At 46.2% G+C, this 17,500-nt stretch overlaps 1 protein-coding gene and 1 long non-coding RNA gene across 5 annotated transcripts in view; one reads left to right on the plus strand and one right to left on the minus strand.

Annotated features, from left to right (window-relative positions):
- Positions 1-17,500, minus strand: part of nbeaa (neurobeachin a) — a 328,032-nt gene that overhangs the window by 98,241 nt on the left and 212,291 nt on the right. The window contains 1 exon segment of the mRNA XM_052520397.1: positions 9,351-9,443. Coding sequence (XP_052376357.1) covers positions 9,351-9,443 — 93 coding nt within the window.
- LOC127930653 (uncharacterized) lies at positions 15,410-17,320 on the plus strand. Of its 4 annotated transcripts, none has more exons than XR_008138615.1 (3): positions 15,410-15,465; positions 16,520-16,573; positions 17,278-17,320. It is a non-coding gene; the product is annotated as an uncharacterized LOC127930653 (long non-coding RNA). The 4 variants fall into 4 exon arrangements; XR_008138614.1 differs by lacking the exon at positions 17,278-17,320 and adding an exon at positions 17,170-17,230 and having other exon boundaries at positions 16,520-16,555; XR_008138616.1 differs by lacking the exons at positions 16,520-16,573; positions 17,278-17,320 and adding exons at positions 17,062-17,133; positions 17,170-17,230 and having other exon boundaries at positions 15,412-15,429.

The raw sequence follows: 17,500 nt of genomic DNA on the forward strand, positions 1-17,500 counted from the left end.
CCTCTCATTCAGACTGGAAACAGATCTCTCCTCTCATTCAGACTGGAGACAGATCTCTCCTCTCATTCAGACTGGAGACAGATCTCTCCTCTCCTCTCATTCAGACTGGAGACAGATCTCTCCTCTCATTCAGACTGGAGACAGATCTCTCCTCTCATTCAGACTGGAAACAGATCTCTCCTCTCATTCAGACTGGAGACAGATCTCTCCTCTCCTCTCATTCAGGCTGGAGACAGATCTCTCCTCTCCTCTCATTCAGACTGGAGACAGATCTCTCCTCTCCTCTCATTCAGACTGGAGACAGATCTCTCCTCTCATTCAGACTGGAAACAGATCTCTCCTCTCATTCAGACTGGAGACAGATCTCTCCTCTCATTCAGACTGGAAACAGATCTCTCCTCTCATTCAGACTGGAGACAGATCTCTCCTCTCATTCAGACTGGAGACAGATCTCTCCTCCTCTCTCATCTCATTCAGACTGGAGACAGATCTCTCCTCTCCTCTCATTCAGACTGGAGACAGATCTCTCCTCTCATTCAGACTGGAGACAGATCTCTCCTCTCATTCAGAATGGAGACAGATCTCTCCTCTCATTCAGAATGGAGACAGATCTCTCCTCTCCTCTCATTCAGACTGGAGACAGATCTCTCCTCTCCTCTCATTCAGACTGGAGACAGATCTCTCCTCTCCTCTCATTCAGAATGGAGACAGATCTCTCCTCCTCTCTCCTCTCATTCAGACTGGACACAGATCTCTCCTCTCATTCAGACTGGAGACAGATCTCTCCTCTCATTCAGACTGGAGACAGATCTCTCCTCTCATTCAGACTGGAGACAGATCTCTCCTCTCATTCAGACTGGAGACAGATCTCTCCTCTCATTCAGACTGGAAACATATCTCTCCTCTCATTCAGACTGGAGACAGATCTCTCCTCTCATTCAGACTGGAGACAGATCTCTCCTCTCATTCAGACTGGAAACAGATCTCTCCTCTCATTCAGACTGGAGACAGATCTCTCCTCTCATTCAGACTGGAAACAGATCTCTCCTCTCATTCAGACTGGAGACAGATCTCTCCTCTCATTCAGACTGGAGACAGATCTCTCCTCTCATTCAGACTGGAAACAGATCTCTCCTCTCATTCAGACTGGAGACATATCTCTCCTCTCATTCAGACTGGAGACAGATCTCTCCTCTCATTCAGACTGGAGACAGATCTCTCCTCTCATTCAGACTGGAAACAGATCTCTCCTCTCATTCAGACTGGAGACAGATCTCTCCTCTCATTCAGACTGGAAACAGATCTCTCCTCTCATTCAGACTGGAGACAGATCTCTCCTCTCATTCAGACTGGAGACAGATCTCTCCTCTCATTCAGACTGGAAACAGATCTCTCCTCTCATTCAGACTGGAGACAGATCTCTCCTCTCATTCAGACTGGAGACAGATCTCTCCTCTCATTCAGACTGGAGACAGATCTCTCCTCTCATTCAGACTGGAGACAGATCTCTCCTCTCATTCAGACTGGAGACAGATCTCTCCTCTCCTCTCATTCAGACTGGAGACAGATCTCTCCTCTCATTCAGACTGGAGACAGATCTCTCCTCTCATTCAGACTGGAAACAGATCTCTCCTCTCATTCAGACTGGAGACAGATCTCTCATTCAGACTGGAAACAGATCTCTCCTCTTATTCAGACTGGAGACAGATCTCACCTCTCATTCAGACTGGAAACAGATCTCTCCTCTCATTCAGACTGGAGACAGATCTCTCCTCTCCTCTCATTCAGACTGGAGACAGATCTCTCCTCTCCTCTCATTCAGACTGGAGACAGATCTCTCCTCTCATTCAGACTGGAAACAGATCTCTCCTCTCATTCAGACTGGAGACAGATCTCTCCTCTCATTCAGACTGGAAACAGATCTCTCCTCTCATTCAGACTGGAGACAGATCTCTCCTCTCATTCAGACTGGAGACAGATCTCTCCTCTCATTCAGACTGGAGACAGATCTCTCCTCCTCTCTCCTCTCATTCAGAATGGAGACAGATCTCTCCTCTCATTCAGACTGGAGACAGATCTCTCCTCTCATTCAGACTGGAGACAGATCTCTCCTCTCATTCAGACTGGAGACAGATCTCTCCTCTCATTCAGACTGGAAACATATCTCTCCTCTCATTCAGACTGGAGACAGATCTCTCCTCTCATTCAGACTGGAGACAGATATCTCCTCTCATTCAGACTGGAAACAGATCTCTCCTCTCATTCAGACTGGAGACAGATCTCTCCTCTCATTCAGACTGGAGACAGATCTCTCCTCTCATTCAGACTGGAGACAGATCTCTCCTCTCATTCAGACTGGAGACAGATCTCTCCTCTCATTCAGACTGGAAACAGATCTCTCCTCTCATTCAGACTGGAGACAGATCTCTCCTCTCATTCAGACTGGAAACAGATCTCTCCTCTCATTCAGACTGGAGACAGATCTCTCCTCTCATTCAGACTGGAGACAGATCTCTCCTCTCATTCAGACTGGAAACAGATCTCTCCTCTCATTCAGACTGGAGACATATCTCTCCTCTCATTCAGACTGGAGACAGATCTCTCCTCTCATTCAGACTGGAGACAGATCTCTCCTCTCATTCAGACTGGAAACAGATCTCTCCTCTCATTCAGACTGGAGACAGATCTCTCCTCTCATTCAGACTGGAGACAGATCTCTCCTCTCCTCTCATTCAGACTGGAGACAGATCTCTCCTCTCATTCAGACTGGAGACAGATCTCTCCTCTCATTCAGACTGGAAACAGATCTCTCCTCTCATTCAGACTGGAGACAGATCTCTCATTCAGACTGGAAACAGATCTCTCCTCTCATTCAGACTGGAGACAGATCTCTCCTCTCATTCAGACTGGAAACAGATCTCTCCTCTCATTCAGACTGGAGACAGATCTCTCCTCGCCTCTCATTCAGACTGGAGACAGATCTCTCCTCTCATTCAGACTGGAGACAGATCTCTCCTCTCATTCAGACTGGAAACAGATCTCTCCTCTCATTCAGACTGGAGACAGATCTCTCCTCTCATTCAGACTGGAGACAGATCTCTCCTCTCATTCAGACTGGAGACAGATCTCTCCTCTCATTCAGACTGGAGACAGATCTCTCCTCTCATTCAGACTGGAAACAGATCTCTCCTCTCATTCAGACTGGAGACAGATCTCTCCTCTCATTCAGACTGGAAACAGATCTCTCCTCTCATTCAGACTGGAGACAGATCTCTCCTCTCATTCAGACTGGAGACAGATCTCTCCTCTCATTCAGACTGGAGACAGATCTCTCCTCTCATTCAGACTGGAGACAGATCTCTCCTCTCATTCAGACTGGAAACAGATCTCTCCTCTCATTCAGACTGGAGACAGATCTCTCCTCTCATTCAGACTGGAAACAGATCTCTCCTCTCATTCAGACTGGAGACAGATCTCTCCTCTCATTCAGACTGGAGACAGATCTCTCCTCTCATTCAGACTGGAAACAGATCTCCCTCTCATCCTCTCATTCAGAATGGAGACAGATCTCCCCTCCTCTCTCTCTCTCATTCAGAATGGAGACAGATCTCCCCTCCTCTCTCCTCTCATTCAGAATGGAGACAGATCTCTCCTCTCCTCTCTCCTCTCATTCAGAATGGAGACAGATCTCCCCTCCTCTCTCCTCTCATTCAGAATGGAGACAGATCTCTCCTCCCCTCTCCTCTCATTCAGAATGGAGACAGATCTCTCCTCCCTCTCTCCTCTCATTCAGAATGGAGACAGATCTCTCCTCCCCTCTCCTCTCATTCAGAATGGAGACAGATCTCCCTCTCTTCAGACTGGAGACAGATCTCTCCTCTCATTCAGAATGGAGACAGATCTCTCCTCTCATTCAGACTGGAGACAGATCTCTCCTCTCATTCAGACTGGAGACAGATCTCTCCTCTCATTCAGACTGGAGACAGATCTCTCCTCTCATTCAGACTGGAGACAGATCTCTCCTCTCATTCAGACTGGAAACAGATCTCTCCTCTCATTCAGACTGGAGACAGATCTCTCCTCTCATTCAGACTGGAGACAGATCTCTCCTCTCATTCAGACTGGAGACAGATCTCTCCTCTCATTCAGACTGGAGACAGATCTCTCCTCTCATTCAGACTGGAGACAGATCTCTCCTCTCATTCAGACTGGAGACAGATCTCTCCTCTCATTCAGACTGGAGACAGATCTCTCCTCTCATTCAGACTGGAGACAGATCTCTCCTCTCATTCAGACTGGAGACAGATCTCTCCTCTCATTCAGACTGGAAACAGATCTCTCCTCTCATTCAGACTGGAGACAGATCTCTCCTCTCATTCAGACTGGAGACAGATCTCTCCTCTCATTCAGACTGGAACAGATCTCTCCTCTCATTCAGACTGGAGACAGATCTCTCTCATTCTCATTCAGACTGGAGACAGATCTCTCCTCTCATTCAGACTGGAGACAGATCTCTCCTCTCATTCAGACTGAGACAGATCTCTCCTCTCATTCAGACTGGAGACAGATCTCTCCTCTCATTCAGACTGGAGACAGATCTCTCCTCTCATTCAGACTGGAGACAGATCTCTCCTCTCATTCAGACTGGAGACAGATCTCTCCTCTCATTCAGACTGGAAACAGATCTCTCCTCTCATTCAGAATGGAGACAGATCTCCCCTCCTCTCTCCTCTCATTCAGAATGGAGACAGATCTCTCCTCTCATTCAGACTGGAGACAGATCTCTCCTCTCATTCAGACTGGAAACAGATCTCTCCTCTCATTTAGACTGGAGACAGATCTCTCCTCTCCTCTCATTCAGACTGGAGACAGATCTCTCCTCTCCTCTCATTCAGATTGGAGACAGATCTCTCCTCTCATTCAGACTGGAAACAGATCTCTCCTCTCATTCAGACTGGAGACAGATCTCTCCTCTCATTCAGACTGGAAACAGATCTCTCCTCTCATTCAGACTGGAGACAGATCTCTCCTCTCATTCAGACTGGAGACAGATCTCTCCTCTCATTCAGACTGGAGACAGATCTCTCCTCTCATTCAGACTGGAAACAGATCTCTCCTCTCATTCAGACTGGAGACAGATCTCTCCTCTCATTCAGACTGGAAACAGATCTCTCCTCTCATTCAGACTGGAGACAGATCTCTCCTCTCATTCAGACTGGAGACAGATCTCTCCTCTCATTCAGACTGGAGACAGATCTCTCCTCTCATTCAGACTGGAGACAGATCTCTCCTCTCATTCAGACTGGAGACAGATCTCTCCTCTCATTCAGACTGGAGACAGATCTCTCCTCTCATTCAGACTGGAGACAGATCTCTCCTCTCATTCAGACTGGAGACAGATCTCTCCTCTCATTCAGACTGGAAACAGATCTCTCCTCTCATTCAGAATGGAGACAGATCTCCCCTCCTCTCTCCTCTCATTCAGAATGGAGACAGATCTCCCCTCCTCTCTCCTCTCATTCAGAATGGAGACAGATCTCCCCTCCTCTCTCCTCTCATTCAGAATGGAGACAGATCTCTCCTCCCCTCTCCTCTCATTCAGAATGGAGACAGATCTCTCCTCCCCTCTCCTCTCATTCAGAATGGAGACAGATCTCTCCTCCCCTCTCCTCTCATTCAGAATGGAGACAGATCTCCCCTCCTCTCTCCTCTCATTCAGAATGGAGACAGATCTCTCCTCCCCTCTCCTCTCATTCAGAATGGAGACAGATCTCTCCTCCCCTCTCCTCTCATTCAGAATGGAGACAGATCTCCCCTCCTCTCTCCTCTCATTCAGAATGGAGACAGATCTCTCCTCCCCTCTCCTCTCATTCAGAATGGAGACAGATCTCTCCTCCCCTCTCCTCTCATTCAGAATGGAGACAGATCTCTCCTCTCCTCTCATTCAGACTGGAGGCAGCACAGTTCCTCTGTTCTGTATTATAGTGAATAGAATGCCATCCATCCATAAGTTGAGCGTTGTTTCCTTAGCCAGCAGTCCTGTGCTTCCACTTGCTCTTTGTGTTCCAGGATGGGTTTCTGTGGAAAGACTTTGTGACCACTGCTAACGTAATAAATGGCTTCATAAATACATCTGGATTGATTGATTGAGTTACTGCTAATGGTAGCTCTCCAACAGTGAGGACCGCTGTCTCTCCGATGTTACATTTGTGATGTCATAATCAGGGTGACCTATATCTTTATAGCACTGGGCTCAGGTGGTGGGTTCTCATATAATGTGTTCTGAGGAAAATCTCTCAATCGCTTGCTCATAAAGAGGACAATATCTCTCTCCGTCTCTCTCTTTCTTTATCCCTTCCTCCCCTCCCCCACCCACCCACCCCCCACCCACCCACCCACCCACCCACCCACCCACCCACCCACACACACACACACACACACACACACACACACACACACACACACACACACACACACACACACACACACACACACACACACACAGGTCTCAGGTCTGATATCGTGCTATAGGAAGTGTGGACGTCAGAAGTAATAAATAACTCTCCCAGAATGCTTTGCTACTGATCAGGGCTATACCTCACAGGAAGAACGCTCAGTCACAACCCTCCCAGAATGCTTTGCTCCTGATCAGGGCTATACCTCACAAGAAGAACGCTCAGTCACAACCCTCCCAGAATGCTTTGCTCCTGATCAGGGCTATACCTCACAGGAAGAACGCTCAGTCACAACGGTTATTCCGCCAGGGTCACATGAACTCAACCCACACACACACTCTCTAGGCCTATACACTGAGCTCCTACACCTGTTGCTACACTCTAAAGAAAATACAACTCAGCGCAGGATAAATAGTGGACACATGTTGGGTTATTTTTGACCCAGCCAGTTGGGTGACTTGTTGGGTAATTGAGGCAAGAGTGTGCAAAGCTGTCATCAAGGCAAAGGGTGGCTACTTTGAATAATCTAACATCTAAAATATTTTTGGGATTACATTTTTTTTTTGGTTACTACATGATTCCATATCTGTTATTGTATAGTTTTCATGTGTCCACTATTATTCTACAATGTAGAAAATAGTACACATAAAGAAAACCCCCTGAATGAGTAGGTTTGTCACATGGGATGACGCTGGAGAGACGAAGCAGGTACGGGGAGTCAAACATTTAATGTAGGACGGACATGGAACGAGACAGGAACAGAGTCAGCAAACGAGAAACAAAGACAAAAAACAATGAATGCATCAGCAGGGAACTGACACATATAAAGGAGGTCATAAACAGGTGAGTGAGTCCAGTTGAGCTCAATATCGCTGATGTGCGTGACAAGGGAAGGCTTGTGTGTGTAATAGATGACAGGAGTGCGTAATGCAGGGCAGCCTGGCACCCTCAGGGAAGGCTTGTGTGTGTAATAGATGACAGGAGTGCGTAATGCAGGGCAGCCTGGCACCCTCAGGGAAGGCTTGTGTGTGTAATAGATGACAGGAGTGCGTAATGCAGGGCAGCCTGGCACCCTCAGGGAAGGCTTGTGTGTGTAATAGATGACAGGAGTGCGTAATGCAGGGCAGCCTGGCACCCTCAGGGAAGGCTTGTGTGTGTAATAGATGACAGGAGTGCGTAATGCAGGGCAGCCTGGCACCCTCAGGGAAGGCTTGTGTGTGTAATAGATGACAGGAGTGCGTAATGCAGGGCAGCCTGGCACCCTCAGGGAAGGCTTGTGTGTGTAATAGATGACAGGAGTGCGTAATGCAGGGCAGCCTGGCACCCTCAGGGAAGGCTTGTGTGTGTAATAGATGACAGGAGTGCGTAATGCAGGGCAGCCTGGCACCCTCAGGGAAGGCTTGTGTGTGTAATAGATGACAGGAGTGCGTAATGCAGGGCAGCCTGGCACCCTCAGGGGGAGGGAAGAGCGGGAGCAGACGTGTCAGGTGTTCTAAAACTTTTGACTGGTATATTTACAAAATATATATATATATATATACGGGGGATTGGAAATTCTGCAGACAAATACATTGATAGAAGCCACAATATATCTGCAATATTAAAGCCAATCAAAAGCCCCTAAAAAAAACACATGTAATCCAAAGGCATGGCATATTGGGGGCGTGGCTTTCAGATAGTCATTTTTGGCTACCCGTGAGAGTAAATGTCATTCGCACTTTTTTCATGTTAAGTTTTTACACTGCAAATTCAAATGTTCCTTCAATATTGTTGCACATTACAAATTTTGTATAAAAGGTATAACAGTATTATTTAAACATTATAACAAAGTGGAAACTATCTCAACATTTAGATATATAAATAGGCACTTAATGGAACTCGTACGCTTGTGTAAACTTCATTAAAACTACAATAAGGATAGGGGGCAGTATTTTCACGTCCGGATGAAAAGCGTGTCCAAAATAAACTGCCTGCTACTCAGGCCCAAAAGCTAAGATATGCATATTAGTAGTATTGGATATAGTATTAGTATAGCATTTGGATAGAAAACCCTCTGGAGTTTCTAAAACTGTTTGAATCATGTCTGTGTGTATAACAGAACTTATTTGGCCGGCAAAACCCAGAGGACAAACCATTCAGATTTCTTTTATTTTTGGTCACTCTCTTTTCAATGTGGTTTCATTGGGAATCCAGATTTCTAAGGGACCTTCTTGCAGTTCCTATTGATTCCACTGGATGTCAACAGTCTTTAGAAATTGATTGAGGTTTTCCCTTTGAGAAATGAAGAAGTAGCACTGTTCAGAACGAGGGTCGAGAGAAGTGTACTCTTGGTTAGAGGCGCGTGACCTGAAAGCTCGCTCCACTTTGTTTTCGTCCGTTATTGAACACAGTTTATCCCGTCTTACATTTAATCGATTATTTATGTAAAAAATACCTAAAGTTGTTTTAGGAAAGTTGTTTGAAATGTTTGGACAAAGATCACGGTAACTTATGAGATATTTTCTAGTCATATTGCGCGAGTTGGAACCAGTGTTTTTCTGGATCAAACATCCCAAATAAATTGATATTTTGGATATATATCGAAGGAATTAATTGAACAAAAGGACCATTTATGATGTTTATGGGACATATTGGAGTGCCAACAAAAGAAGCTCGTCAAAGGTAAGGCATGAATTATACACAAAGACACACAAAGACACACACAGACACACACACACAGACACACAGGCACACACCCACAGACACACACACACACACACACACACACACACACACACACACACACACACACACACACACACACACACACACACACACACACACACACACACACACACACACACACACACACACACACACATATACAAACACACACACATCCATCCAGGTACTCACTTGTGTCCGAGGTGTTTGAGGAAGTATCCCAGGACTTTGAGAGCCTGGACTCTGATGTTCTCACTGTTAGAGGCTAGGAGTTTACAGATCACCCTGGAACACACAAACACAGTCAGACAGGCAAGGATAGGTTTCCCCATGTAAGGACCTGTAAAGGATAGATTCCCCCATGTTGATAGGTTCCCCCATGTTGATAGGTTCCCCCATGTTGATAGGTTGATAGGTTTCCCCATGTTGATAGGTTCCCCCATGTTGATAGGTTTCCCCATGTTGATAGGTTCCCCATGTTGATAGGTTTCCCCATGTTGATAGGTTTCCCCATGTTGATAGGTTCCCCATGTTGATAGGTTTCCCCATGTTGATAGGCTTCCCCATGTTGATAGGTTTCCCCATGTTGATAGGTTGATAGGTTCCCCCATGTTGATAGGTTCCCCCATGTTGATAGGTTTCCCCATGTTGATAGGTTTCCCCATGTTGATAGGTTCCCCATGTTGATAGGTTTCCCCATGTTGATAGGTTTCCCCATGTTGATAGGTTCCCCCATGTTGATAGGTTCCCCCATGTTGATAGGTTGATAGGTTCCCCCATGTTGATAGGTTTCCCCATGTTGATAGGTTTCCCCATGTTGATAGGTTTCCCCATGTTGATAGGTTCCCCATGTTGATAGGTTCCCCCATGTTGATAGGTTCCCCATGTTGATAGGTTCCCCCATGTTGATAGGTTCCCCCATGTTGATAGGTTTCCCCATGTTAATAGGTTACCCCATGTTGATAGGTTCCCCCATGTTGATAGGTTCCCCATGTTGATAGGTTGATAGGTTTCACCATGTTGATAGGTTGATAGGTTTCCCCATGTTGATAGGTTGATAGGTTCCCCCATGTTGATAGGTTTCCCCATGTTGATAGGTTCCCCCATGTTGATAGGTTGATAGGTTTCCCCAGGTTGATAGGTTCCCCCATGTTGATAGGTTTCCCCATGTTGATAGGTTCCCCCATGTTGATAGGTTTCCCCATGTTGATAGGTTGATAGGTTTCCCCAGGTTGATAGGTTCCCCCATGTTGATAGGTTGATAGGTTCTCCCATGTCGATAGGTTGATAGGTTTCCCCATGTTGATAGGTTTCCCCATGTTGATAGGTTGATAGGTTCCCCCATGTTGATAGGTTCCCCATGTTGATAGGTTTCCCCATGTTGATAGGTTCCCCCATGTTGATAGGTTCCCCCATGTTGATAGGTTCCCCCATGTTGATAGGTTCCCCCATGTTGATAGGTTGATAGGTTCCCCCATGTTGATAGGTTTCCCCATGTTGATAGGTTCCCCCATGTTGATAGGTTCCCCCATGTTGATAGGTTGATAGGTTCCCCATGTTGATAGGTTCCCCATGTTGATAGGTTCCCCCATGTTGATAGGTTGATAGGTTCCCCATGTTGATAGGTTTCCCCATGTTGATAGGTTTCCCCATGTTGATAGGTTCCCCCATGTTCATAGGTTCCCCCATGTTGATAGGTTCCCCCATGTTGAAGGTTGTTCATAGGTTCCCCCATGTTGATAGGTTGATAGGTTCCCCCATGTTGATAGGTTCCCACAGTTGATAGGTTCCCCCATGTTGATAGGTTTCCCCATGTTGATAGGTTTCCCCATGTTGATAGGTTCCCCATGTTGATAGGTTGTTGATAGGTTCCCCCATGTTGAAAGGTTGATAGGTTCCCCCATGTTGATAGGTTGATAGGTTCCCCCATGTTGATAGGTTCCCCACATGTTGATAGGTTTCCCCATGTTGATAGGTTTCCCCATGTTGATAGGTTCCCCCATGTTGATAGGTTGATAGGTTCCCCCATGTTGATAGGTTCCCCCATGTTGATAGGTTCCCCCATGTTGATAGGTTGATAGGTTCCCCCATGTTGATAGGTTCCCCCATGTTGAAAGGTTGATAGGTTCCCCCATGTTGATAGGTTGATAGGTTCCCCATGTTGATAGGTTCCCACATGTTGATAGGTTTCCCCATGTTGATAGGTTTCCCCATGTTGATAGGTTCCCCCATGTTGATAGGTTGATAGGTTCCCCCATGTTGATAGGTTGATAGGTTCCCCCATGTTGATAGGTTGATAGGTTCCCACATGTTGATAGGTTTCCCCATGTTGATAGGTTTCCCCATGTTGATAGGTTTCCCCATGTTGATAGGTTCCCCCATGTTGATAGGTTTCCCCAGGTTGATAGGTTTCCCCATGTTGATAGGTTGATAGGTTTCCCCATGTTGATAGGTTTCCCCATGTTGATAGGTTTCCCCATGTTGATAGGTTTCCCCATGTTGATAGGTTTCCCCATGTTGATATTTTCCCCATGTTGATAGATTCCCCATGTTGATAGGTTGATAGGTTTCCCCATGTTGATAGGTTCCCCCATGTTGATAGGTTCCCCCATGTTGATAGGTTGATAGGTTTCCCCATGTTGATAGGTTCCCCCATGTTGATAGGTTTCCCCATGTTGATAGGTTTCCCCATGTTGATAGGTTCCCCCATGTTGATAGGTTTCCCCATGTTGATAGGTTCCCCCATGTTGATAGGTTTCCCCATGTTGATAGGTTTCCCCATGTTGATAGGTTTCCCCATGTTGATAGGTTTCCCCATGTTGATAGGTTTCCCCATGTTGATAGGTTTCCCCATGTTGATAGGTTTCCCCATGTTGATAGGTTTCCCCATGTTGATAGGTTTCCCCATAGGTTCCCCATGTTGATAGGTTCCCCATGTTGATAGGTTTCCCCATGTTGATAGGTTTCCCCATGTTGATAGGTTGATAGGTTTCCCCATGTTGATAGGTTTCCCCATGTTGATAGGTTTCCCCATGTTGATAGGTTTCCCCATGTTGATAGGTTTCCCCATGTTGATAGGTTCCCCATGTTGATAGGTTTCCCCATGTTGATAGGTTTCCCCATGTTGATAGGTTGATAGGTTTCCCCATGTTGATAGGTTTCCCCATGTTGATAGGTTTCCCCATGTTGATAGGTTTCCCCATGTTGATAGGTTTCCCCATGTTGATAGGTTTCCCCATGTTGATAGGTTTCCCCATGTTGATAGGTTCCCCCATGTTGATAGGTTTCCCCATGTTGATAGGTTTCCCCATGTTGATAGGTTCCCCCATGTTGATAGGTTGTTGATAGGTTTCCCCATGTTGATAGGTTTCCCCATGTTGATAGGTTCCCCATGTTGATAGGTTCCCCCATGTTGATAGGTTTCCCCATGTTGATAGGTTCCCCCATGTTGATAGGTTCCCCATGTTGATAGGTTTCCCCATGTTGATAGGTTTCCCCATGTTGATAGGTTCCCCCATGTTGATAGGTTCCCCATGTTGATAGGTTGATAGGTTTCCCCATGTTGATAGGTTTCCCCATGTTGATAGGTTTCCCCATGTTGATAGGTTTCCCCATGTTGATAGGTTCCCCCATGTTGATAGGTTTCCCCATGTTGATAGGTTCCCCATGTTGATAGGTTTCCCCATGTTGATAGGTTTCCCCATGTTGATAGGTTTCCCCATGTTGATAGGTTTCCCCATGTTGATAGGTTTCCCCATGTTGATAGGTTTCCCCATGTTGATAGGTTCCCCATGTTGATAGGTTGATAGGTTTCCCCATGTTGATAGGTTTCCCCATGTTGATAGGTTCCCCCATGTTGATAGGTTGATCCCCCATGTTGATAGGTTCCCCATGTTGATAGGTTTCCCCATGTTGATAGGTTTCCCCATGTTGATAGGTTTCCCCATGTTGATAGGTTCCCCCATGTTGATAGGTTTCCCCATGTTGATAGGTTTCCCCATGTTGATAGGTTTCCCCATGTTGATAGGTTTCCCCATGTTGATAGGTTTCCCCATGTTGATAGGTTCCCCCATGTTGATAGGTTCCCCATGTTGATAGGTTCCCCCATGTTGATAGGTTTTCCCCATGTTGATAGGTTTCCCCATGTTGATAGGTTGATAGGTTTCCCCATGTTGATAGGTTTCCCCATGTTGATAGGTTTCCCCATGTTGATAGGTTTCCCCATGTTGATAGGTTTTCCCCATGTTGATAGGTTCCCCATGTTGATAGGTTGATAGGTTTCCCCATGTTGATAGGTTCCCCCATGTTGATAGGTTCCCCCATGTTGATAGGTTTTCCCCATGTTGATAGGTTCCCCCAGGTTTCCCCATGTTGATTTCCCCATGGATTTGATCCCATGTTGATAGGTTTCCCCATGTTGATAGGTTCCCCATGTTGATAGGTTTCCCCATGTTGATAGGTTCCCCATGTTGATAGGTTCCCCCATGTTGATAGGTTCCCCATGTTGATAGGTTCCCCATGTTGATAGGTTTCCCCATGTTGATAGGTTTCCCATGTTGATAGGTTTCCCCATGATAGGTTTCCCCATGTTGATAGGTTTCCCCATGTTGATAGGTTCCCCATGTTGATAGGTTTCCCCATGTTGATAGGTTCCCCATGTTGATAGGTTCCCCCATGTTGATAGGTTGATAGGTTCCCCATGTTGATAGGTTCCCCCATGTTGATAGGTTGATAGGTTCCCCCATGTTGATAGGTTCCCACATGTTGATAGGTTTTCCCATGTTGATAGGTTTCCCCATGTTGATAGGTTCCCCCATGTTGATAGGTTCCCCCATGTTGAAAGGTTGATAGGTTCCCCCATGTTGATAGGTTGATAGGTTCCCCATGTTGATAGGTTGATAGGGTTCCCCATGTTGATAGGTTTCCCCATGTTGATAGGTTGATAGGTTCCCCCATGTTGATAGGTTGATAGGTTTCCCCATGTTGATAGGTTGATAGGTTCCCCCCATGTTGATAGGTTTCCCCATGTTGAAAGGTTGATAGGTTCCCCCATGTTGATAGGTTGATAGGTTCCCCATGTTGATAGGTTTTCCCATGTTGATAGGTTTCCCCATGTTGATAGGTTCCCCCATGTTGATAGGTTCCCCCATGTTGAAAGGTTGATAGGTTCCCCATGTTGATAGGTTGATAGGTTCCCCATGTTGATAGGTTGATAGGTTCCCCATGTTGATAGGTTGATAGGTTCCCCCATGTTGATAGGTTGATAGGTTCCCATGTTGATGTTGATAGGTTTCCCCATGTTGATAGGTTTCCCCATGTTGATAGGTTTCCCCATGTTGATAGGTTCCCCCATGTTGATAGGTTTCCCCATGTTGATAGGTTTCCCCATGTTGATAGGTTGATAGGTTTCCCCATGTTGATAGGTTTCCCCATGTTGATAGGTTTCCCCATGTTGATAGGTTCCCCCATGTTGATAGGTTTCCCCATGTTGATAGGTTTTCCCCATGTTGATAGGTTCCCCATGTTGATAGGTTCCCCCCATGTTGATAGGTTCCCCCATGTTGATAGGTTGATAGGTTTCCCCATGTTGATAGGTTGTTGATAGGTTTCCCCATGTTGATAGGTTTCCCCATGTTGATAGGTTCCCCCATGTTGATAGGTTCCCCATGTTGATAGGTTTCCCCATGTTGATAGGTTTCCCCATGTTGATAGGTTTCCCCATGTTGATAGGTTTCCCCATGTTGATAGGTTTCCCCATGTTGATAGGTTTCCCCATGTTGATAGGTTTCCCCATGTTGATAGGTTTCCCCATGTTGATAGGTTCCCCATGTTGATAGGTTCCCCCATGTTGATAGGTTTCCCCATGTTGATAGGTTTCCCCATGTTGATAGGTTTCCCCATGTTGATAGGTTCCCCCATGTTGATAGGTTTCCCCATGTTGATAGGTTTCCCCATGTTGATAGGTTTCCCCATGTTGATAGGTTTCCCCATGTTGATAGGTTTCCCCATGTTGATAGGTTCCCCATGTTGATAGGTTCCCCATGTTGATAGGTTCCCCATGTTGATAGGTTGATAGGTTTCCCCATGTTGATAGGTTTCCCCATGTTGATAGGTTTCCCCATGTTGATAGGTTTCCCCATGTTGATAGGTTTCCCCATTTTGATATTTTCCCCATGTTGATAGGTTCCCCCATGTTGATAGGTTGATAGGTTCCCCCATGTTGATAGGTTCCCCCATGTTGATAGGTTGATAGGTTCCCCCATGTTGATAGGTTTCCCCATGTTGATAGGTTCCCCCATGTTGATAGGTTCCCCCATGTTGATAGGTTGATAGGTTCCCCATGTTGATAGGTTCCCACATGTTGATAGGTTTCCCCATGTTGATAGGTTGATAGGTTCCCCCATGTTGATAGGTTTCCCCATGTTGATAGGTTGATAGGTTCCCCCATGTTGATAGGTTCCCCATGTTGATAGGTTCCCCCATGTTGATAGGTTGATAGGTTCCCCATGTTGATAGGTTCCCCCATGTTGATAGGTTTCCCCATGTTGATAGGTTCCCCCATGTTGATAGGTTCCCCCATGTTGATAGGTTGATAGGTTCCCCATGTTGATAGGTTCCCCCATGTTGATAGGTTCCCCATGTTGATAGGTTGATAGGTTTCCCCCCCATGTTGATAGGTTTCCCCATGTTGATAGGTTTCCCCATGTTGATAGGTTCCCCCATGTTGATAGGTTCCCCCATGTTGATAGGTTCCCCATGTTGATAGGTTGATAGGTTTCCCCATGTTGATAGGTTTCCCCATGTTGATAGGTTTCCCCATGTTGATAGGTTTCCCCATGTTGATAGGTTTCCCCATGTTGATATTTTCCCCATGTTGATAGATTCCCCATGTTGATAGGTTGATAGGTTCCCCCATGTTGATAGGTTCCCCCATGTTGATAGGTTCCCCCATGTTGATAGGTTGATAGGTTTCCCCATGTTGATAGGTTCCCCCATGTTGATAGGTTTCCCCATGTTGATAGGTTTCCCCATGTTGATAGGTTCCCCATGTTGATAGGTTTCCCCATGTTGATAGGTTCCCCCATGTTGATAGGTTTCCCCATGTTGATAGGTTTCCCCATGTTGATAGGTTCCCCCATGTTGATAGGTTTCCCCATGTTGATAGGTTTCCCCATGTTGATAGGTTTCCCCATGTTGATAGGTTTCCCCATGTTGATAGGTTTCCCCATGTTGATAGGTTCCCCCATGTTGATAGGTTCCCCCATGTTGATAGTTTCCCCATGTTGATAGGTTCCCCCATGTTGATAGGTTCCCCCATGTTGATAGGTTCCCCATGTTGATAGGTTTCCCCATGTTGATAGGTTCCCCCATGTTGATAGGTTCCCCCATGTTGATAGGTTTCCCCATGTTGATAGGTTCCCCCATGTTGATAGGTTCCCCCATGTTGATAGGTTGATAGGTTTCCCCATGTTGATAGGTTTCCCCATGTTGATAGGTTTCCCCATGTTGATAGGTTTCCCCATGTTGATAGGTTTCCCCATGTTGATAGGTTTCCCCATTTTGATATTTTCCCCATGTTGATAGGTTCCCCCATGTTGATAGGTTGATAGGTTTCCCCATGTTGATAGGTTCCCCCATGTTGATAGGTTCCCCCATGTTGATAGGTTGATAGGTTTCCCCATGTTGATAGGTTCCCCCATGTTGATAGGTTGATAGGTTTCCCCATGTTGATAGGTTCCCCCATGTTGATAGGTTCCCCCATGTTGATAGGTTGATAGGTTTCCCCATGTTGATAGGTTCCCCCATGTTGATAGGTTTCCCCATGTTGATAGGTTTCCCCATGTTGATAGGTTTCCCCATGTTGATAGGTTTCCCCATGTTGATAGGTTCCCCATGTTGATAGGTTTCCCCATGTTGATAGGTTCCCCCATGTTGATAGGTTCCCCCATGTTGATAGGTTCCCCCATGTTGATAGGTTTCCCCATGTTGATAGGTTTCCCCATGTTGATAGGTTTCCCCATGTTGATAGGTTCCCCCATGTTGATAGGTTTCCCCATGTTGATAGGTTCCCCCATGTTGATAGGTTTCCCCATGTTGATAGGTTCCCCCATGTTGATAGGTTCCCCCATGTTGATAGGTTTCCCCATGTTGATAGGTTCCCCCATGTTGATAGGTTCCCCATGTTGATAGGTTTCCCCATGTTGATAGGTTTCCCCATGTTGATAGGTTTCCCCATGTTGATAGGTTCCCCCATGTTGATAGGTTTCCCCATGTTGATAGGTTTCCCCATGTTGATAGGTTCCCCCATGTTGATAGGTTGATAGGTTTCCCCATGTTGATAG

The sequence above is a fragment of the Oncorhynchus keta genome, chromosome 6 (genome assembly GCF_023373465.1).
Source record: "Oncorhynchus keta strain PuntledgeMale-10-30-2019 chromosome 6, Oket_V2, whole genome shotgun sequence".
Taxonomy (NCBI): Eukaryota; Metazoa; Chordata; class Actinopteri; order Salmoniformes; family Salmonidae; genus Oncorhynchus; species Oncorhynchus keta.